At 44.1% G+C, this 24,155-nt stretch overlaps 2 protein-coding genes across 7 annotated transcripts in view; both read right to left on the bottom strand.

The window, feature by feature from the left end:
* Positions 1-6,276: 6,276 nt before the first annotated feature.
* Positions 6,277-15,918, bottom strand: STOML3 (stomatin like 3; the record flags this gene model as incomplete). The annotated part of the gene is made up of 8 exons (XM_082043274.1): positions 6,277-7,290; positions 7,438-7,572; positions 8,594-8,797; positions 10,405-10,487; positions 11,710-11,782; positions 12,610-12,713; positions 15,287-15,327; positions 15,806-15,918. The coding sequence occupies 8 exons, from the start codon at positions 15,916-15,918 to the stop codon at positions 7,090-7,092; spliced, it is 954 nt and encodes a 317-aa protein (XP_081899400.1). The 3' UTR covers positions 6,277-7,089.
* A 3,441-nt stretch (positions 15,919-19,359) lies between these two features.
* The window catches only part of PROSER1 (proline and serine rich 1), a 21,294-nt gene continuing 16,498 nt past the window's right edge, over positions 19,360-24,155 (bottom strand). The window contains exons 12-14 of one of the 6 annotated variants that reach the window (XR_014185699.1): positions 23,805-23,952; positions 20,036-22,498; positions 19,360-19,690 (exon numbers count right to left, since the gene is read on the bottom strand). Coding sequence is in view for 5 of the 6 variants with exons in the window: in XM_082069056.1 (XP_081925182.1) it covers positions 22,376-22,498; positions 23,805-23,952 (271 nt within the window). In the remaining variant the exon portion in view is untranslated. Of the gene's footprint in view, positions 22,531-23,804; positions 23,953-24,155 lie in introns of all 6 variants that reach the window. The other 5 variants (XM_082069059.1, XM_082069056.1, XM_082069057.1 and 2 more) reach the window with 5 other exon arrangements.

Below are 24,155 nucleotides of genomic sequence, written 5' to 3'. Positions count from 1 at the left end.
TCTGAGGAGACTAGGTACCATGGAGTTTGCCCCATGGTCAAAAAACCCGTCCCATGAACTGACCGACCCAGTGCTTTAAAGTCTTTTTTAATTATCTTGGTACTTCTTCTGTTGACGTCCTCGCTGCCAGCTTGGACTACTAACAGGGGATAGTAGTCTGAGGGCTGAATTAGCTCCGGAAGTCTTCTATTAATGTCCCTCACCCTGGCCCCAGGAAGGCAGCAGACCTCCCTGTGGGATGGGTCTGGGCGACATATAGGGCCCTCTGTTCCCCTCAGAAGGGAGTCGCCGACTACTACCACTCCTCTTTTTCTTTTTTTTCTTACAGCTGGAGTTGTAATCCTTTTTGTAGATGAGGTCCATCCAGGGGGCTCTCCAGGTGGATCTTCTTGGCTGCCCTCTGCTTGATTTTCAGGGTCCAGGGCCTCATATCTATTTGTTAAGGGCACAAAGGGTGGTGATGGGGTTCGAGAGAGGGTTCTTTTGCGTCTCCGATCAGGGACCTGTTTCCATTCCCCCCCATCAATTAGATCTGCTCTATCTGCCTTATGGCCAGAGGGACAAGGCTTTGCCATCTCCTGTTGCACACCCTTAGGAGTGAAAAGAGTTTTACCCCACCAGTCAATTTCTTCTTCACTCTCCCTAATGCTCCTTAGTCTCTCCACCTCTTCCTTAAGCTCTGCCACCAGACACAGTAAGTCATTGACCTGGTCACATCGTACACAGGTGCCTCCCATACCATTCTCTGGTGCTAATGCCAGGCACAGACACTCTGCACAGCCAGAAGCCTGGGTGGCTGCATCCTTCTTGGCAGGTAGTGTCTGTGTAGACACACTCTTTGTATTAATGGCAGCAACAGCTTTCCTTTTTCTAGAAACCATTACTACCCTTAGTTAAATTGGGGACAAGAAAACAAAATGAAACCCCGGACAAACTCACCTACAAGAGCTAGTTGTGTCCAGTCTACTTGCCCTGCCACACCCCAGTCTGTGTCACCAGCCACAAGTGAGAGGTCTAACAGCAAGGGGTGACAGAACCTCTGAACCCTACTGCACGAGCAGCCCCAGTCGCTGCAGCAGCACAGTGTGGGTAGTGCTCACCTGCCTCACAAGCACGTTCACCTCCCAGCGCCTCCCGGAGGCTTTTTCAAAGCAAGAGGGAGGGGGTGTGACCCCCGTCACGGCGGTAACGGCCGGGCCACGTCAGCCGGCTCCGCAAGGGCTGCCGGGGACTCCCCCGTAGCGGAATCGAAAACGCGACCAGAAACCCCTCTCTTTACCTTCTCTTACTTACCTCTGTAGCTTCGAGATTTCGCTCACGGCTCCGGCCGAGCTGGCTTCAGTCAGCTGATCCGAGGAACTTGATCAAGTGCTCTCCAAAGTGCCCCAAAGAAGCGTTCATGAGGATGGCACAGCCCTTTCCCCCACCACGTCCTGCTCAGGACAGAGCCTGATGCAGCCTCTGCGGGGGATCAGCGACACCATCTCAGGGCACTGCCCCGGTGGGTCCTGGCCAGGCATGGCAGGGTCTCAAGAAACATGACATCTCTGGGTGCTGTTGATGGTCCTGGGCAGGGAGATGGCCTTGAAGCCATGTCACTGGGTGGCAGATCCAGTGGGGCTTCTGCCTGTCCTGAGAACTCCCGGGGAAACACCTGGCCAGGCCTGGCGAGCACATTGGCCATGGATAAGGAGGCATGATTGTGCCAGCACAGCACGTGCCCATCTTCTTTCTTGTCCCAGAATGGCACTGCCAGCAGTTCCCACCCATGAGTCCCCAGACCAAGCCGAGGTTTGATTCAGAACAGGCTCCACATTCTTCCCAAAGCTGCTCCAATGGCTCATGGCAGGCAGAGAAATTGGGGTGTCTGGCGCTGTGTCCCCCATCACCCTGCAGACTTCAGACCCAGCCCAGTCCAAGGGGCATCAGGAACTGAACACAAAGACCCTTCTGGAGAACGCAGCATGTCTTCTGAAGTCTCCACAGGGTGTGTTTGGTGCAGCCACCTTTGGCAAATGGACACGGAGTGCTCGGGGCTGCAGGCAGCCACAGGCTTCGACCCACCTGCCTAGAATGGGATCCCTGAGAGCCAGCCCCAGGTGCTGCCTGTGACCCATTGTGGGAAGAAGATGGGGAGCCCAGAGGTATGGCAAGAAGTGCTGAGGTGTGGAGGGAGCCCGTGGGACTTTGTGCTGAAACCTCCAAGGCAGGTAAGAGGCCTTATTGAGTGAACCCTCTTGTCACGTGTGCTTGGAGACATCAGCCAAGGCCACAGAGACCTGATGGGGCACTGGAGAGACACAGTCAAGGGGTCAGTGACTGGAGTGAAACACCATTGCTGAGCTGAAGACAAGAGATGGGGAGATGGAGTGGCCAGTGGCATTGCAGTAACGTGTTTGAGCACTGCAGGACAGGACATCCAGTGGTGACTTCACCAAGAGAAGGATGGTGATGTCCCTCAGTGATGGATTGTGAGGATGCATCCCTCGCTCCTTGTATCCAGGCGCCGAGTCTCACCCAGTCGGTTTTTACCTGCACGCCAGCTGAGCGAGGACACGAGGTTGGAGTGTTCTGCAAGGTGGTTCCCGGTGCTGAGGTCGTGCTCGGGGAGTTCTTCACTGCAACTCTCAGTGCCTGATCCCAGAGCCATTGAATGTTTTTGCCCAGCCCTGCCTGGTTCAGGGAGCCGGGGCACCCAGTTGGAGCGCTTGCAGCAGCAGAGTTGAGCTGAGAGGCGAAACCTCACCCTGGGGAGCTGGGAGCTTTTCCCTCTTGATGGGCCTGGACATTGCTTCCAGCCCTGCACGGACCAACAATGGACTGCAGCCTCTCTTCCTCTCCCAGCGTGACACCCGCTGCTGCAGCACCAGCGAGAGGGAGCAGTGTGACATCCCCAGCTCCCCAGGGCCCACCACCCCACGTGGAGAGCATGGCTGTGGAGCTGGACACCCGCTGTCCAATTCGCCTTGACAGCTGGGGGGAGGCCAGCTACATCCTGCCATGCCTCCACCAGTTCTGCTGCATCTGCATCGTGCGGTGGGCTGAGACCAAGCCCGAGTGCCCCCTCTGCAAGAGGAGGATGACTTCCATCTTTCACTCGGTGCAGGCGGATGATGACTTCGAGGAGCGGGTCATCCCACCACTTGTACCATCGGTTGTTGTCCACCTGACAGGAGAGACTCCCGGACACCCAGACGCCCATGGCCTCCATCAGCCTGCAGCAGCCCGGCCACCACGTGGGCCGCGGCCCCATGGCTCCAGTGGGTGGTTTCCATGCCTACATCTGGGCATCCATCTTCCGTGTTCATCCCGCTGTCCTCCAGCCCCTGCTGCCCTGGCTGCATCAGGAGCTGGGGCAGCTCTTGGAGGACGCCCAGAGGGCGGCAGCAGCGCAGAGACTCATCATCTCCAGCCTGCACTGCTTCGGCCTGATTGAGGAGTCTCTGGTCCGGGTGCTGCAGACTTCCCTGGGCAGGTGCACAAGGAGCTTTGTCCACCAGCTCATTGACACCATTGTGCGCCTGTGCAGCGGGGAGGTCCGTCGTCAGATGGGCCTTGAGGACACCCATGCTGCTGGGAAGTGGGAGAGCAGCCCTGATCCTGCTCCAGGCCCTGCTGCCTCCCAAGGGGACTCTCCTGCCCCAAGCCCAGCTCTTCTGGAGGGTGCCAGCAGCCCTCCCAACACTCCCCATCCCACCCACAGGAAGCAAGAAGAGCTCCAGGAGGACCCCGAGGAGGCTGTGCCCGGGCCCTCCACTTCCAGCTGGGGCAGCCAGCGCTCCTGTGGGAGGCCCCGGCAAGCCCTGAAGAGGAGAGCTGGCATCCCTGAGGAGCCCTCCCAGCCCTGCAAGAAGACACACTACCATCAGTGACACCGGGAGGGTCCCTCAGGGGCTACCACGCCATGGCCCAGCTGGTAGCTGGGTCTTCAAGCTGGTCTCCAAGACATCCCAGCCCCCTAGATCTCATTACTATACAATAAAAGAAAATGATAGCTTGAAAACTGCAGAAAAAGTGTCAGGATTACTAACAAAGCAGCTAGTGGTGTTGTCCCCATCCGTGTGGCTTTCTCTCCCTTTTCCTGATGCAGGGATCTTCAGCAGATGCCAGATCCTATGTCAGTGTTCCCTTTGCTGCCCCCAGAAGCATGTTTCGCCCAGCTCTAGGCCTGTGACTCTGCTGCTGTTTCTAGATTTGGGACTGAGGACACTGTAAAAATCATAGAATCACAGACTCATAGAATGATTTGGATTGCAAGGAACCTTCACAGTCATCTATTCCAATTCCTCTGCAATTAGGAGTGACATCTTCAACTAAATCAGGTTGCTCACAGCCCTGTCCAGCCTCGCCATGCTATTTCCAGCAGATATTGGGGTGGTTCAAGTCCCCCCAGCAGGACAAGAGCCTGCAAGTGCAATGGCTCCTGTCTTAGATAATTTTGCAGCTGACCTATGCTTCTAAAGCACTTAGAAAATTAATTCTGAGCTCTCTGTGCTTGTGTCACAGGGGCAACCCAAAAGTTGATTTAGGCAGGCTCCAAACAGATGTTATTCTAACCAGAGCTGTCTAACAGGAAATAACTACAAATAGTGTTTATTAAAAATTGTTCAGCACTCCAGTAATGTTATACAACACAGGTCCAGATACTGGTTGGGACTTCAGTTACTACACAACCGACTCAAACTCAAGGGGATCAGATCCCAAAACTCTAGAGTTCAAAAACGTGCATGTTCTGTGTGAAAGTGAGGACTCTCAATGGTATCCAGATCATTTACCAGGTCGATAAGGTGTCTCAGCTCCTGAGGAATGCTCCTCAGATGGCCAGGCTAAGTCTTCCACTGCATACTCCTACTCCAAGGAAGACCAACTCAAAAAGGGTTTCTACTGGGCTCCATTTATACCCTAGTTGAATCTGAGCTGTGGCCACTTATGGTAGTTATCCAGAAACTTCTCTCAACCAAGGTGTCTCATTGGCCAAAGGCCCTGTCTGTCAACCAAGGGGCGGATGCATCACCATAATGGTCCATCAGCCTGGAAGTTTCTGTTGCTCTCAGGAAGCGGCGGGGCAGAGTGCATCAGCCACAGTTTGGTAAGGGTTTATGCCTTTTGTTGGCAAAGACAATAGAGCCATAGAACCATAATTTAGTTTTGAAGGGACTTCCAGAGGTGGTCTAGTCCAACCCCTGTTTAGAAGAGGTCTAGTTAGATCAGGTTGCGCAGGGCCATGTCCAGCTGAGTCTTGAGTACCTCCAAGGATGGCGATCCCACAGTATCTCTGTGTAACCTGTTTCAGTACTTAACCACTGCCACAGTGAAAAAAAAATCTTAATGCCTAATCTGAATTTCCAGTTGCATATATTAGCCTACCCATCCTCTGTAAGTGTCCAGAAACACAAAATTGTTACACTGTCCATGCATTTAGGATATGAAAACGTGCATCTTCCAAAATTCATTGAAAATGCAGATACCTTTGTAGTGATCTTATATGGAAAATAATGTATTTTGTTAGTGATCTTTGTCAAATCTCTAGTAAGGCTTTCACCTTCAAAACCAGTTGCATAGTTGATGTAGTACTGTTGGGGAAAAACAAACAAACCAAAATAAACAAACAAAACCCATAACAATACAAAACAAACAAACAAAAACCCCCAAATGAAAATAATAATAAAACGAACAAACAAAAACTAAACCCAAACCAAACAAACAAACAAGCAAAACAACAAACACTAAACCATGAACCTTAAGAACCGGCCAAAGCTTTTTTTGACCTGTGTTCATGCTGTGATACTGCTCTTCTACTTTACATTTACTTCAAGAGCCTTGCATGGTAATTTTCTACCGTGACTTAAATCTTTCCAAGCAAACAACTTATGCTTCTCCTAAGGATAAACATTTGGAACCTACAGGCGCAAAAATTTGCCACCTGGACTGCTTGTCTTACACTGCAGTGAAAACAAGAAGGGCCTGAATCAGCAACAGGATAAGTAATAGGTCTCTGCTGACAAGGTTAATTTGGAGTCAAATGACCCTAACTGAGTAGGAGGGGCAGCAGTGAGCATTGTGTGCACAAGACCCAAGGCTGCAGCAGCCCATGCCAGACCAGGTACACCGCAACAGCCTTCAGATTCATAGCAGACAGCACATCACTGTGTGCCAGCACCGTGAACTGCCCAGCTATTTTTGAATGCTGTAAACTCAAGTATAACAACAGCTGAACTCAGATTTCAGTAATGTCCCCCACTCAGCTGCCAGGCACTGCACGGATGGAGGGTGGGGAAAGCTTGTTTTATGAAAACCTGCACCACTGCTCCATGACGTCTGCAAAGGAGGATAAGAAACCTCCTGAAGGTGCAAGACAGACACTTAAATTTTCATAGGACAAGATGTTTTCCTCGGAGTTTGGCTCCGGCTTTCAGATTTAGGAAATATGACTGTAATGCCTGGACATCTGTTATCTTCCTTTTATTACAGAGCTTATAGAAATGTCAGTGACCTGGCAAAATCCAGCTGAAGTCAGTAAAGCAAGTGCTAATTTCTACTCATATATGATAAATAATAGGCTGTTCCACTGACATACCAATTATCCAGTAATTCTGCTAATAGTTATGAAAGAATGCCTCTAAGGTTAGAGGCCAAATCCTTCTTTCCACTCCACAAGACTTGAGTTAAATACCAGTATGTGACCCCTTTGCTATGTGGAGTACATCAAGAGCTGAGGATCTTGCTTAAGAGGCAAATCACCAAATAATTTATACACTCAAGACTCTGTAAAACGTGGTGAAAGCATCACTAACATTTCATGTTAGGTCTAACATGCATTTTACATATTTTCATGCTTTTTACATATTTTCTTACATTTTACATATTTTCTTCCATTTTGCTGGAAGATGAGTCTAAGCTAAAACTGCTTAGTGCTTGAATTTTGCAAATGCAGTCTCCTAATGTGGGAGCTATGTGTGATTACTAAACTATTTTTACTCTTATTTTTGGTACAGAGGACACAAACATGCTTCAGTCTTAATGCTGGTATTGTGGAACTTCTTGGTTCCTTTAAATCTTTCTGCCCAAGGAGCTAGAACTGAACAATCTCTATCCCCCTCTATTTTTCTGCCCCAAACTCTCGAGCATATCTATAGGGAGAGGAAAGACAATGGTGGAATTATTCTCTGTTGCCAAGGTTGTTAATGTTTGTAGGTAGCGCAGCTGAAGACCTGCTGGAGACTCAGCCAGCACCATGGAGGCCTGCTTGAGGGCTTTAGAAGCATTCATTTCTCCCTCTGCTGCCACAACCTGCAAAGTAAGAGAAATGGAAATGGCACTGTGATGCTGCCCATAGTGGGAAAATGCACCTTTACAATGAGGAGAAAACAAACAGGTGCTTGGATGACTGAGACAAGGACACAAGAGTGTGGGAGTAGACATTGCCATGGGTCTCACCTTAGCTCTTGCCTCTCGAGCAGCCTCTGCTTCAGCTGCCATTGCCCTCTGCATGGCCACAGGAATCCTGACATCTTTGATCTCCACTCGGGCCACTTTGATTCCCCACTGCTCCGTGGCAGTGTCGAGGATAGCCTTGGGGACAAAGACAAAACCCACCATCAAGAGCACAGTGCTGGCAGAGAGAAAGCCAGGAGATGAACTCTGCTGCTGGGACAGAAGGAAAGGCAGCCTGGCAACCTGCACAGCAGAACAAGGAGCCCTACAGGGCAATAACATCCAACGTGGTGTCTGTACAGCGGGTACAACAACCTTATGGAACTCTTGCCAGTCAGCACCACTGTCTCCTGTGTGACTTTTCTACTGCCTCCTAAATTATGATCCACATCCTTTCTTTAGGTGGGCACTTACTGAACTTCTCCCTTGTCCAAAGTAATACTACAGCAACTTCCTAAAAGTGCACAATGCTGTAAAAGCACACGCAAAAGCACATTATGGGTGAAAGACACAGCACAGCCCTGCAGCACTGGCAAACTCTTCTGTGGTCCTTGGCACTACTGCAACCCATGTCACCGTTATGTCCCTACTCCGCTCATAGCTGGTCTCCTGGCTGGAGATGGTTCAACCTCTCTTTGATTTGACTACACCTTGTCTCTGACTGAAAACAGTAAATCAGGTGTTGGATTTCTTCTCTGCTCCCTCCTTGGCTGCCCAATAAAATAAAAAAAATTAAAAAAAACAACAACCAAACAAACAAACCGTAACAGATGACTATTGGTTGTTACGACAGAAGATGATACAAGCCTTGCCTTGGCTAAAACTCAATCAGAGGTCTGCTCAAGACAGATCTTCCCACAAGCAGCAGACTTCGTTCTCACCAGTTATACCAGCCTCTGTGCAAAGACTAAACTGTCTTATTCATTACTGGATAATTTCAAAATCTTCCTTGCTTTGTGATAGTAAATAATTCTTCTACAAGAACCTGTGGAAATATGTTTAGGATAACTTTTTCTGGCTCTAGGGAATGAGATACGTAATTGAACAAAAGGAAAATTTTGTAAACAATGTTGAAAAAAGAAATAGAGATTATGTCTGATTTGGTACTCCCCAGAACACATCTCCATGCTTGTCAATGAATTCTGAGAGCCAGATTTACCTGGATACTGTGTGCAATCTCCTCACGACTTGCCAGCAGCTGAGCCAAGCTCTGTGTGCCCAGCACGTTTCTCAGGGTTGTCTGTGCCAAGAGGAAGGTGGCTGAGTGGACATCGGTGACATTAGCAACGGCGCTGACAGCACTGTGGATCCTGTAGTACACCACCCCATCCACTTGGGTGGTTACGGCATCTTTCGTGAGAATCTGCATTCGAGCAGTGCACAGAATTAGAGAAGGATCCAATAAGACATCCTTTGCCAAGGAAGGGGGATAATTTTTTTTTCCCCTTAGTGAGGAAAAGGCTCTGATAATGCAGGGAAACTAAGAATTTCTTTCCGTTTGTAATTTCCCTCAGAAATGACTTCAAGGAAGCTATCCAGCATCACTAAAGTTTAAACTAGGGCAAAGTGTTGTACATGGTCTTTAAACAACTGCTTCAATAGTAAATGAATCTCATAACTTAGATTAATTTCTTCTGCAATAATAAATGATAGTTATCCTCTTCCTTTCTTGTAGAAAGGGCCATTAATGATTTCACACATTGCATGCAGTTTGGAAGATCTGTGCTACTTCCCTTAAACAATGTATTTGTAAGAAACACCAGCAAATTGAAAGAAAAATGAAAAGCAAAGTGCAAGAAATTATGAGAAGAAACTCTGAAAAATGTTTAAGTATTCATAGAGGAGTTATGTAATCTTTTGCCAGACAAATCCCCTGTGCCTCAGCAAGCAGTTGGCCTCAGTGGAGCACTGATGATGCTCCACTGTCTCTTCTCAGCATCTTTTGTCTGCAAGTAAATGTTTCACAGAAGCCTTGCCAACCACTGCAGAAGCCTTGCCAAAAGCTGCTAAGCCTTACACAGCGCAAGTGCTGCCATGGTCTTCCTTCCAGCCTCCCATTTTGGGGGAGCCACTTACCATTCCACCACATGTACCCCTGCAACCTGCACTCTGAGGACAGGCTCTTTGTGTTTACACAAAGATAACGGTCTGAGAAACAGCTCCTGGGAAACACAACAGGCAATCCTGGGGGCCAGAGGAGTCCTAGGGACATCTCTTCCCCCTCTGCTCCTCGTATAAGGAAGGGGACAGCAATGCCAGCTCCACGAGCAGAAGCGTCGCACTGCAGTGAGCCTGGGCCCACGCAGACCTAAAGCTTTATCAGGACAGGAATTTCTCATCAGCTGGTTTTTCAGATTGAATTCTTCAGTCAATGTTTGTCAATAAAATGCTTAAAGATACATCCCCCATTCTTGCTTGGATCTGAGTTTTGTAGATGATGCTCTGCTAGTTCTTGTTAATTTGTTCCCCATATGTAATTTGCCTTTTCAGAAACAGGTAGAGTGTGCACACCTTCAAGCAGTGACTACAACGTCTGTGAAGGGTTTTTTGAATGATGAGCTTCATGTCAGATCCAATTTTACTAGAACATTAATTTCTGGATATCTTACACGAGTCTATTGCTTCATTTCCATGTGTGGAATAATAACAATAAAATTGGAAATTGTTTAGCCTCTCCTCTCTTATCCTCTCCATCCCCCATTCGCAGTTCTACCTGCCCAGTCCCTTTTATCTCACAGTTCTGAACATCAGCAAGAGGAGTTTGCTTGACCTGCAATGATGTGTCTGCAAGTTTTCATAAGTAGAAGAGGTTTTGTAAGCAGTTCAGAAGTCAGAAGATACAGCAAATAAGCTAAATTCTGTATGGTAGCTCACAGCTGCAAGACTATAAAACCCCTACATTATTTTTGTTTGTGCCATGAATCAGCTCTATCTTTTATATGTCTTAGATGGCTGCTAGAGAATAGTTACCTCTTGTGGAGGAATGTTACAGGTAACCGTTCTAAGATCAACCTTGACAAACATATCTGTACATGGAAGTATGAGGACCAGACCTGAAAAATAAAAATAATTAGATTAAAAGCTTCTGGAATCTAAGTCTAGAAACAAGTACAAAGCAAAGAGATGGAAATATCCACAGGGTGGGGAATGAGCCCATCTCATTACTAAAGCTGTCCTTTCTGTTACAGGAGGTGACAGCAGTGAGGCATTTTATTTCAAATAACTGAGGGAAATGCAGATATCTGTAAATAACGTGAATTTATTAGAGCTTAATGACCTAGGGCTCTTGACTGGGGATGGGCAGATTGCAGTTTTGGTCTCAAATCTGCCATGAGACTTTTGGCAATAAATTCCTTCCATGCCTTAGTTTAATTTGCCTCTTTTTAATTTTTTTTTTTGCTATTTATGGTACAGTATGTGTGTCCCCAGGATAGACATCCCCCAGGTACAGATTCCTACAACACCTATAGGCCCCCACATACAGAACACCGTCCCAAGATCTGACACATCCTGTGAAGGAGTCCCCCCTCTCCCTTCACTTCACTTGAGAAGGAAATTTAACATAGATACTCTTCTAATTTCAGTACCTTGCTAAGGTGCCCAGAGCCACACGGAAGAGCTCTGCACCTGCCCTAGCTGCTCTTTGGACCACATGGCTATTGAAGGCTATGAAAGGACAGCACCTGAAAAGGACATTTTCCTCTTATTTCAAGTTCCAGTTTGCCCAGTTTCATTGCACAGAAGCAGTAACTGCACCAATACAAATACCTTGTGTCATTTGGTTTGGTTTGTATTTGTGATTTGCAACCAGATTCTAGGCGACTGTAACAAACTCTGTAGAGATGCACAGTGTTCCTGCCCCGACACATTTACAATTTTCAGAGCCGAAGACAGCTAAAGAGCTGGCAGCAACAAGCAGCATTGGAAGAAAGGTACAGGGAGCGTGGCCATGGTCACTCAAAGTCTGTGGCAGACCTGAAAACTGCATGTAAACTTCCCTGGTCTCATGCCAGTGTCTGCAGCATGAATTCAACCTCCTGTTGTCCAACCTACTCAACAGCAAAGCCATACCTGGTATCAAGGTCTTCAGCCTTCGATGTTGTGCTGGGACAGGGGGGTGGCCTTAAAGGACCTGCAGCAGAGAGGACCATCTCATCCCCCCACTATGCTGTGAAGAAGGATTTCATGAACCTCTGCAATTCTCTATGTGAACAAAGTGCATCGTAATAAAACAAAAACAGTGCATCTGAACAGAATAAAACTGCATGCACTCACCTGGTCCCTTTGCTTCCTTAGACACTATACGTCCCAGTCGAAATACGACAGCACGTTCATATTCTCTGATAATCTAGGAAAATATTTTAGATTTAGAATTTTATAACTAATTCTATTCTGGATCTCTGGTCCATTTTTTAAAAATCTTTGGCATCTATATTAAATGTGAAAGAAGTGCAAATAATATAGGAACCAACAAAGATGCAAATCACTAGGCATTTTACGTCTTCTCCTCACCTCATGCTTTGCTAGAAAAACTCAGACCCTGGCTCTACAAACAGGTTAAAAATCAGAACAAATATGAAGTAATTGCTACTGATCTAACAAGGTTACCCACAACTCTCTCAATGTCAGTACCACACTCAGAGGAGCTGCAGGTAACGTATGTCTCACCTCAGATAATCCAGATAACTACTTTGGTTAGTGTATCAGGACTACTCAAGGCCTGGTGTTCTGAGCAATCACCCTAGTAACTCACCCCTAAAAATTGCTTTAAATTCATCATATTATGGCCATGTCTTGAACAGACTTTTTGTGGGTTTAGGTTATATAGTTGTTCAATGAAGGGACCCGTGTTCCTATGTACTCATGTTATTCGCTATTGCTGGCGGCATCGAATATGAATTCTTCAAAAGTTCTCACAGTGTTGTAAAGCAGGGGAGTTTAACTAATGATGGAAGTTGAGATTGGAAGAAATTAAATTAGTAAACTGTGGTGATATAGCAAGTCAGTGGAAGAACATGGATCTCAGTCCCAGGCCACATCTTCACTACAAGCCCTTATGATTTCCAGAAAATTTATGTGAAGTGCCGTGTCTTAATAAATCAATAAATCAGTAAACTTAAGTAACAGTGATGATAATAGAGTGTTCTTTACATGCCTCAAATCCCACAAGCTTACCTTGATACATGCCCAGATGGAAATAGGAAAGGTAATAAGCACCAGGAGGAATGAAAGGGAAACCAGAATCCAGCCACAGACACCAATTCCTTCCCGCCTGTCAGCTATTTCAAAAAAAAAAGAGAGCAAGGGATGCAAATTTTGAAGATTATCCAAGGAACGTAGACCTTGAGGGACTGCAAAGTCCATAGGGACTCATTCCCTGTTCCTCCCACTCATCACTCACAGAAAACCATAGAAGGCCTAACGAAACATCCAGCCCTATGGACCTTCTTCCTAAGAGGTTAAAAGGTTCAGAAAGTACATTTTGCAACAGCAAAGAAAGAGAAAAAAATGAAAGGCATTGTCAAAGCTGGGGGCTGTGAAGGAGAAATAAATCACTGGGTGGAGTATCCACAGATATGAATATCTGTTAGTGCGATGTGGCTGGGGCAAAAGGTTTAGTTTGTGTTAAACAGGCGATAAAGAAAATGAGGGGAATTCCTGCTGTCTTTAGATGAACATTTTGAGAAATATTGGTGGATCAATTCAACAACTGGACCATAAGCTTCAACATCGCTGCTTGTCAAAATGCATGCCCATGCATTCTGAGCAGGTCTCTCACTGCATTCAGCTTGTCTCATCCCAAAATTTCATTATAATGAAATCAAAATATATCAAAATAATTTCATTATTTTAGTGCCTGAAGGTAAGGAAGAGGTGAGTTATTTTTCAAGCACTAAAAGATCTCAAGGCTCTTTGTAAGGAACAGGTGATCAAGGAGCAGCTGCACTTTGAAGAGAAGAGCAGCTGGAGCTTCTGAGGTCCTCGAAAAACAGACAATGGCAGAAGGCGAAGAGTGAAACAGGACAGTCCTGCCACCAGAACAGAGTGCTGCAAGGTCAACTGAATTTTGCCAAATGCAGAAATGCCTTGGATCGGGAAAGTCAAGAGAAAAGCAAACGCAGCAGGGATGCAGGTGGGTCTAGCCCCAAAGGCTGCCTGGCTGCCAGGTTTGGGCCGGAAGAGGATTTTTACAGGCATGAGCATCAGCAGATGGGAAGCTGAACACCACAGCTTGTGTTTCCAGTGCAAAGGAGGAGGCAGGAGAGAGGGACGAAGGCTCAGCGGTCTCTTCAGAGAACTTCTCCCATGCTGATGGAAAGATGCAGCGTGATTTTGATATGTTATTATACTTCAAAGGTATAGGGTAGCACTGGGAATTTCTGACATCAAATAAAACTCATATGGAGATAGAAACTGATAAATAGAAAATAAAACAATCCATTTTATACCTTGTGAGAAAAAACTCGTCACCACAATGAAACAGCATGAGGCTGCCTGATATGTAAGGCACAAGCTAACAGACCAGCAGAGCAGGACTGACAGGTTTGTCAGAAAACCCCCAGAAACCTCAGAGGGAGGAGGAGACACAACCCAGCCCTCCTGCAGCTCCTTCCTCTCTCACGTAAGCTGGGCTGCGCCTGCTGGCAATGGGAGCTGCAAACCTGGGTGTTACCACCAAGCCCTTTGCTGCTGCAGTTTTGTCCATCCTGCTTCTGAGATCTCTGCTGCAGATTAAATCACTCACACGTAAATACATTTGCATCCAAGAAGGCCAAGTTTCAGGCTTCCCTGAGAGCTGGGTGCAGAATTGCTGTCGTGGGAGCCCAGCTTTTCTCCTGACCCTTTCCAGCAAAAAGTGATTTGAAATCCCTGGTTGCTTCATGAGGTATCATCAGCCATTCTGCAGTCAGTAGTAGGAATCATTTGAGGAGCTCCCCTGAGCAAATTACCACACAAACCTTAAGGCCATGTGTATGCAGACAGGACTTTGAAGATTCAGTGTAAAAATCTCCAATTGTTTTACTGCTGCTTGTTTGCCACACAGTGTACTTCACGTTACACCAGTGGTGTGTAAGGCTACAACAGGTACATGAAGTACCAGCAGGAAGGTGTCTTTTAATCGGTGGAAAGAGATCAAGGAAAGTCATGGAATGGGCATTCTTCATCATTCTTAATCTGAAACTTGGGCAAATTAATCATGAAGGGACCTTTTTTTCAGCAGAACTCAACACTTTGCACTCTATTTCACCTAAATGATTAGCTTACAGAAAAATGTCTTAAGATCTTTTTCTCCAGTGCCAAACTTGTTATGAAGAACCTCCTCAAAAGCAGTTTTGGATTGTAGCATTATCTGCCATCAGCCACCTGAGACCACTGTGAAGATATTTGGTGGGAAAAACACAATCCACAGGTGGGGGGATGGCTGGGAACAAATGCCCTCCCTCTGCAGACTGATATTTGAACAGCTGAGAAGAGGTACGGGGTCAAGATATCATCTATCATCTATCACCACTATGGGCAAAAAGCACACAACAAAATCCTGACAAAGTACAGCTGAATCCTTCTCCATGAGAACTGTCCTAGAGATCCCAACACCAGCTAAAAATGTAGATTCCAATGAGAAAAGTAGGATATGAAAGTATGCCTTCCTAACAGTAAATCCAGACCTAGCTCTCCAAAAACTACCAAAAACGTTCTGGTTACCCTGAAGTTTCAAACCATTTAACGACAAGACAAATGGAAAACCATAGTAGTGAAGAGTAAGAAACAGTTATAACCCAACATACCAGTGAACCGTTTTTGCCATGCTTGTGTATGAATTACAATAGTCGTTACCAACAAAAAACCTCACTTGGGTCTACAGTCCAGGGCAAACCAAGAGCTGCAAATGCACTGCAAAATGTGAGAGCTTAGCAATCAGCAGTTGTGGGAAAGGTCTTTTTCTTGATACACTCATCATGGTACATCATGAACACACTCAATGCACAAAATCACGATGTGTCAAACTTGAAAAGCAAATGAAAAGCTCATGTCTAGGTTGTTTTGTGAAGAATATAAAGAACTGCAGGCAAAAATCTCTCAAGTCTCGTACAGTAACAAAGAGATGGAGCAGACTCAGCCTCTTGTAACCACTATGTACCCTCCTACTTTCTACAAGTACCCAAATCAGTTCTGCTGAGACTCATGCTTGTTCCACTGCACTATCCATACTTATGGCCAGACACAGTGGGTGAAAACAGCACACATTGCCAGTAACAACTTGGTTTGCCATCAGTTCCCTTGCTTGAAGAAAGAACCAGGTGTTGATTACACAATTCCAAACCCATCAAGTGTCCTTTGGGGGCTGAAAAATTATTCTGCCTTCCCTAACTAACTCATAGTTTTCCCTTTCCACTCCATGCCTACATGCAGAAGCGTATCAATAGCTGAATCAGCCATTTTAGTCCCTGGGGTCATTCTGCTGGAAGGTAGACACTGACGCATGCTGGCGGGGCAGTTTGAGGTGATTTGCTTTGTCACTCACAGTGGCAGATTCTGAATTTTCGTCTCCAGCCTAAGTGGGAGACATGATGAATGCCTGGGATCAAATGTACCTTTTTTTTTTTTTTGTTAGCTTTGCTCTTTTTTATAATCATTAAGAAAAAACACACAAAGTAAGGCTTACCAATTAGATGCTCTGTGTTGTTTTTCTCTGGTGTCTCTCTCTGGGGATCCATCCTGTTCCAGGGAAGCTCTGATCCCCTCACAGACAAGGCAGCAGCATACCTTGAAACTGCTCAGTGCTCATACAGAGGCAGGGAGAGAGACGGAGAAATCCCCACTTGTACGAGAGCCCTCTGGGAGTTAGTTACCCTGGTGAGGAGGGGATGTTTACAAAAACAAAGTCTTGTTGATCATGGTTATCACTGATGTAACCCCATGGTCCTCTATGGCAGTCTTGTAGCTGGGGATGCACTTGGCCCAGTTGGCTTTACACCTTACAAAATCCAAGCTGGAAATGATTTCTATTATTTCTATGAATCAGTAACATCTGTCACCGGAGAGAGAAAAAAAAAAGAGACGACAAGACAGAAAGAGAAGATACAGAGAAAAGTACTGTGAGGAGCAGCCAAGGGAAATGGGTTAATTTTGCCTGCAGAAAAGGAGGCTGAGGGGAGACCTGATCGCTGTCTACAGCTACCTGAAAGGAGGTTGTAGCATGGAGGGTGTTGGTCTCTTCTCCTGAGTAACAAGTGATGGGATGAGAGGAATTGGCCTCAAGTTGCACCAGGAGAGGTTTAGATTGAATATTAGGAAAAAATTATTCACGGAAAGGGTTGTTGGGCACTGCAACAGGCTGCTCAGGGAAGTGGTGGAGTCAGCATCCCTGGAGGTGTTTAAAAGACATGTAGATGTGGCACTTAGGGACATGGTTTAGAAGTGGACTTGAAAGTGTTATGTTTATGGTTGGACTCTATCTTAAAGGTCTTTTCCAACCTGAAGGATTCTATGATTCTGCAAAGCCAGAGGGTACAGATTGAGTACTGCTCCTCTGCTGCACACCTCTTAATATTATGGGGCTCAGCTACTGTTCAGATCTCAAACACTGGCAACATAATTAATCCTCCAGGTGAGGCCCCCATGCTCATCACACACTTCTTTATACTGTCTGTCACTGTAGGTTGAACGGTGTTGTGGTAAAAACCACAGTAGAAGCATTTCACCTCCAAAGTCTCAAAATTTTCCCATAACTAAGAATATTTTTCACAAAACACTTTTTAATATTGACAATCAAACCAAGCATAACATTTCAGACTAAGCCATTTCCAAGGGTTGCAGCAGCAGAGAGCAGCCTTCTCAAAGGACACAAATCTGTTGCTTGTTATTTAAGAAAAAAATGAGAGGTGGCTTTTAATGTGTAATTTATGAGTTTGACATATAGCTGCATTAATTACGTGGCTGTTTTCTGCAGGCACCCATCAACTGGAATATCTTCAGAGATCTGGCTCCAGCATCACCTCACTGGTTCTCATCCTTGCCAGAGATCACATTGGCCCCAGATGTGTCATTCAAAGCTGATTGCTCCCCAGATAATCCTTTCTCAGCTTCACAGAGAGGAAACTACACTATTGACTGGATGTTTTAAAACACAGTGAAAACCATAGGCACAAACAGCCTGCAGAACTGGGATTGACATGGTTATTGTAATACTCTCCCAAATGGGTGACAATATCCATTTGACGTCATTTGTAGCATTTTCCTCATTATTTGGCTTCTCACGCTGAGCTGTAAAATCAAACCTGTTCAGGACAGATGCTTACTATTACAGGAGGGCAGCAAGGGTGAACAGTTAGAAGAAAAGATGTGATTTTATTTCAGAAGCAAAAACATAATATGCAAAACTACTTCAATATTTCTTGTTGTTTTAGAGCAGCTCAGTTTTGTTGGAAATAACTTTTATTCCAAGCCATTTGAATGCCACAATCTACACAGCTGCTTATACCATCAGATAGATGAGCAAAACACATTAAAATCTAACTGAAAGAATTGTTCCCTGCTGTTAATTGATAATTCCCTGAGGTGCCTGTAAATACATCCCTTGAAAGGTGACTAAAGCAGATGGTGTTTTTCTTTTACAGGAACATCGCTGTACTCATTTTTCCATGTTAAATTCAGCTGCACTCTTATTCCCTGTTTCAAAAATTTGAAGTCAAAGGCAGGGTAATCTTAATCCTGTTTCCATGAGGCTATACTGGCGCATGTGGATAACTCATGTCTTAAAGTGCTATAAAACACTCAAAGAAAATACACGAGCACTCTGAGCCCAAGCAGTTCACAAGCTGCAAGTTCACTGGTGCTGAAGAGCCTGTGTCGTGGAGCAGTAACACAAAGAAAACCTGTTTGGGTCCAAAGCCACTTTAGCTGGACTTACTGGCTTAGAAGCAACGTTAGAACGTGGTTCAGGCCAGTGGCAGTTCAGCTATTTCTGCAGGGTGCTCATGTATCAAAAGCCTTCATGCTTCTATTGGGAAAGCAGCACAAAGGCTCAGGTCAGACGATGCGGTTCTTACCTGTAATCAGGCCATTCTCCAACATTTCTCTGCACCAACTGCTACATTTACAACTGGCACCAGTCCTTTACAATTTCTCTGAAGTGTCCACTATCCCCCACTGAACTCGTCATCCAGCTGCAGAGACTTAATCTTACACACCACACATCCACTTCAAGGTTTGTTTAAACCAGAATGCGAATCCTTAGACACAGATATTTCTACACAGTGCCAATCCAAACGGTATCAAAAAAGTCATCAGGCAATCCTCGCATGAGATTTGCATAAAAGAAAGTTGCAGGTTTCGGTTTGTCTTTTTCTGACCTTTATAGGCTCTTACCACTTTCCTTCTCATGCACTGGGCTTTGGCCATTGCCTGAAGATTTCTCAGCCTAGTCCTTTCCTGGCCCTGAATTCTGCACCCAGAACGGACACCAGCCTGTTCACTTCACAGGCTTGTCATTCCTTTCTCCCAGATCAACATTCAAGAGATAGGACATAGAGATTAACAATACCATCCTACTGCTTGTAGGAACACCCCATATTGCTGCTCCTTCTTGTGAAAGTGGAATCAGTTTCCAATAGCTGAGGATGAGGAGATGACAGGAGGAACTCCTTTGGCTACACTTCGCTAGAGTATGAGTAAATATGAGAGACAATCAATCAAAGGGATTGCTCCCATCTCAATCTGGAAAGGAAGGCAATTTCCAAGAAAGAACATTCACAACACGGCAAGTTTCCTTCCAGGCCCAGCCAAAATCACAACACCCACTTGCAAATCAGAGGAAGAAGGGGACAGAAAATCGCTGTTTCATGTTCACTACGGCTGCAGTTAAAGCACTTGAAAGAAATACTGAAAGTTGTATTGGAAAACACAATCCCAGCATGCTCTTAGTTGTTCTGAATAAGGATTTTATTTCAAAGAACATTCCACTACACCTTATCTTTGCAGTCTGTCAACACAGCTTAAACATAGCAGTAATAGGCAGCTTGAAAAATGAAAAAGTCATAGTCCAGAATGAAGTAATACAGCAAGAGCCTTTTCCCAGCACAGGCTCAGTGTAAGATCCAGCATGGTTTGTCAAACTTTTTTGTCAAACTTTTCACTGGCTGTTTAAAAGTGATGCTCATATAAGCATGAAAGAGCTCAGGACAAATCACCCCCTTCAGAAATTCCAAGGCTGGGTCACAGGAGTTTGCTGCAATGCAGAACACAGACTTTATTCCTGAAGAGAAAAAAATTAATAAAAAACCAGTTTTACATCAGCAGAAATATTTAAGAAATTGAAACTTACCTTAATCCTAACCACTGCAAAGTTCAGTTTACAAAATGTTGCTCAATGTGATTCAGTAAGAACCAGAGAGCCCATTCGAGACAAAATCTTGACAATTTAATGCTTCTTAACCTGTTTGTTCAGTTAGCTAAACACTCATGAGGAAGTTCTATGTAAAACTACACTAGCTGTGCATGAAATACTCTTTTATGGGTAAAGAAGAGCACAGAGACACCACTTAGAAAATACATTGTTTCAGAATAGCGTTTAATACAGTGGATATTCACTGCTCCTCACCTGGTTTCATTTGGAGAAACAGGGCTCCATGGTCTCTTAGGTATCTTTGAACTGTCTAATGTTCAGACAGAAAAAAACCAACAATACACACCCCATGACCATTCAATAGATTTTTTCAGAAACAAACAATACAAAGTGCTTACTTTTTGATAAAACACCGTATAACAGCTGATGTCTGGTACTTGTTTTTGACTGAAAGGTAATGTGGGTGAGTTTAAACTTTGACTGCTTGATGGGGAAACTAGGATAAGTTGGAGATCAAACTCGGCACCTCAGTAAGGCTACAAAACACTCCGAACTACTTTACATTCACATCTATGGGATAAAAGCCAATTTGGTCTTGAGAAAGTAGTTATATTTTTATTTTCTCCTTCTCCAATTGATTTACAAACCTACAAGTCATGACAAGAATGAGAAGGAAAGGATAATGAAAGATGGCAGAGATTTTTTCCAAAGATTTCTTGAGTCAAGACATAAGGCACAGATTTTAAAAACAGTTCAAAGTGGAAAATCATTAGAATTCAACAGGTTTCACAAAATTAAAAAACAAAACCACTGTAAATATGCGATGTTTTTAAATTTAAAGTAATATGTAAATTTGCTTATTAAACTGCAAGACTACCCAACGGCCGACACAGTCTTGAGGACACTATTTAATTTTTTTATCTAAACACTTCACAAGATATTTCTATTGCCACTCTTTATGAAACCAGTTTTATTATTCAGCATATAATTCTGCATCACAAAGAAACAGCATAAGCAAGATCAAACATTAGGAAGTGTCTTAGTAAAAACAAGTTTATTAATCTGTATTTTAGGTATGTAAATAGTCCACAAACCTTTTTGCCATGACTGTAAACTTTTTATTTAAAAAAATTGTGTTAAAAACCAATACAGGAGTTTCCGTTAATGTTCTAAAAAAGTTTGTTCACATCTTAAACGAAAATACATTAGCAACATCTCCCAGCAGAATTCATCTTTAAAAAAGTAAAACTCTAGATACAGAGCTTTCCTACAGTATAGTATCCTCTACATTTTAATTTAATCACAGGATTGAATATCATTCATCTCTATTGCCTCTAGAACATGATCAAGAGTTTGCCTTAAATAGATGATATTCAATGGTGTGTTACACATTGCCACAGGTACTAACATTATTAGAAGAGTGCACAACTGAATTTCACTAACAAAGCAAGACCTTTCTATATGCTGCGTCATAACCCTTCCTAACCAATAGTTAACTTAGCAGTTAATTTAGCTATATGCCTTTAAAATCATGTATGTTTTCCAAGGAAAAATACTAAAAAAATCCATGGTCCAAATTCTGCTCCCACTTATATTCACAGGATAACATAAGCACCATCAAGTTGTGGTTTATCACCAAAAAGCGTAGAGAGAACCAATGAGTTTATGAGTATAAGGGAGAGAAGAACTTGACCCATGTCTGTAAACATTCACAGAAGTCTGCAGTCAAAAGTGCCGGATAGGCAGCCTACCCGCAATACAATTATTTCGTTCACAGAGAGGTGCCGGGGCAGGGAGAATGCTGTGGAACATTATTTTAGAGGCAAATTAAAATGCTTTTATGTACTTTGGAAAGACATATTCTCAGCTAGATAAACCATACTCCAGGAAAACATGATCCACTTCTAGCCAAATACAGTACAGCATCATTTCCTAGCTCTCCTGTTCAGATTCCGACAAAGAAGTACACAATTCAGCAGCAAGCCCATGACAATATTTTCAAAGCGTAAGAAGACCCCCAAACCCCTCTGATCCAGCCTCCCCTTAACATACTGCTGATGCTATGAGGAGATCCTCACACGTACGAAGATCTGAAGAACCATAAACTGACCTTGATCCATGCACACACAAGAAATGTGCATATAGATCGTCTACAGCTTTAAGTATCTAGTTTCAGTCTAGATCTCATTCTATATGAACCACATATACCATACAAAACATAACAGAAGGATAGGTGCCTATACACACTATTAGGTATATTTGTTCTTCCCATTCCATTTGACAGCCAATTGCTCTATTTACATAAATACCTGTTTGAATGTTCCTGATCCTGTAAGACACCAAACATTCAACTCATAAGCTAAAAGGAGAGTCAAGGATGCCCAGCATTTCACAGGATCAGACCCTGAATCAACTAAATGCAATCAAGAATTAGGTTTGACATCCGACACAGCCTCCTGGAATCATTTTACCCTCATGTTTTCCCCCTCTTCCCCCAGTTCAGACCATGCTCCCAATTAACATGGAGACAGCTTTCAAAGTGAATACGATCAGACTCTGTCAAGCAACCACTGCAGTCTTTAAAATGTTTGGTATTTATTGCCATCCACTCTGGGGCAGACTGGTCTGCAATGAAAATGGTGTTCCTGGTGTTGACGGATAGTTAGCAAAACCTTCAGTCTGAGCTGTATAGTTCTCCAGAGCAGAAGCAGAATGTGCCTTCAAGGAAGAGAAGTTGTTAGGAAACAGCACTGACAAAAACAAAGAAACAAACAAAAATCTAAATCAAGCAAAATTTCAGGCACAATACCAGTCCTACTCAAGCCAAAACAAAGAAAGTATTAATATCTGAAGTGTGCAAAGAACAGAGGTGAGCAATGCACCCACACGCAGATGTTAAACTGTAGCGCAACAATTGCTCTGAAATACCAGAGAATGAGGCAAGCAGTTGGATTAAGAAGAAAAACGAAGAAGTGTTAATGGCATTTACTTTCCAGTGGATTAAGTCACAGCTGATTTGGACAGCAAAGCTTAATCAGGAGTTGTACTGTTTCAGACTTTGAGCTCTGTCTTCATCGCTCAAGTAGCTAAGTGTTAATTTTAGTGACTGGAACTTGTAAACAAGAAAGCTGTTTCCTCAACGCAATCTGCGTACATGGATTTCTACAGAATAAATAAATTCCTGAGCTGCAAAAGCAGCATGGCCTAGATGAAGTAATTTGCTTCTTCCAAACTATTTCCCCTGATAGTCAAAAGGTATTTCACAATGTTCTGCATATTGAACAGTAATTAGACACATGCTCCATTTCAAAACCTGACGTGTCACAGAAAAGAGACAATATTAATTCAAGACACTCAGCTGCCTCTTTTAGTATTTTGTAAAGAAGTACGAACTTCTTACCAGAATCCTTAATCTGTACAGAGGCCACTTTCAATAAAAGGCAAATTAAATACCTAAATACAAACTCTGATGATAGTTTCAGTTAACTCATGTAGGTTGATGAATGAAACAAGTTGTTTCACGGACAAGAGAGATGATAAAACTACACATTACCTAAAGCCACCTCAAGCTTATGTTATAATTGTATTTGTGGAAATTATCAAGAGGAAGGCACAACCACAGCAGACACAAATTCAAGACAATCTGATTGCATGTGTATAGAGAGGGACATAACTCATAAAAAAGTGGTTTTCCACAGAAATCTTTAATAATTGAAATGTCAGACTGGAACTGAGCACAGATTTTGCAACTGCATGGTCAGTTCATTAAATTTAACAGATTTCACTTGCATGTCTTCTCTTTTTTCCTTCACTCATTTCACAATGAGTTTTCAAAATAGGTTTAATCACATTCATAACACCCAGAAGCACTGCCCATTGGCCTTGAGTAAGAAGTTAATATGAGTTGTTCTTGTAATCAGTTCTCAAACAGGTTTGAGGTTTTAATCAATTACTGACTTAACACACAAGAACACGTTCAAACGATTACTGGAAGCAAAATACTATTAAGAAATAGGCACGTTACCTGTAGTAGTGCTGACTGTGCGGCCGCACTATGCTGCAATTCCTGTAAGGAAGATTGTGCGGCACTTTGGGGAAAGCCAGGGATACCAGGGAGAGATAAAAGACCAGGAAAAACTGCATTTCCTGGTGTCTGTAGTCCAGAAGTCAGGCTGAAAGAATGTCAAGATGCAACTATTATTAGGAAAATCTGCTTTATCCCATGTTTTTCCCTCTATAAGCTTACATCTACATAAATTAGAAAAGTACCTCTGCTTTCTAAACCTCGTGAAAGCCAGAATTTACAAACAGAAGCCTGGTCTCTAAGCACCTACAAATTATTAATGCATATACAAACCAAGACTGTCTGGAGCAT

This window comes from Streptopelia decaocto (genome assembly GCF_964273445.1).
Source record: "Streptopelia decaocto genome assembly, chromosome: 1".
Taxonomy (NCBI): Eukaryota; Metazoa; Chordata; class Aves; order Columbiformes; family Columbidae; genus Streptopelia; species Streptopelia decaocto.
Note: the sequence above shows the minus strand (reverse complement) of the source record. Positions and strands in the feature narration are given on the sequence as shown.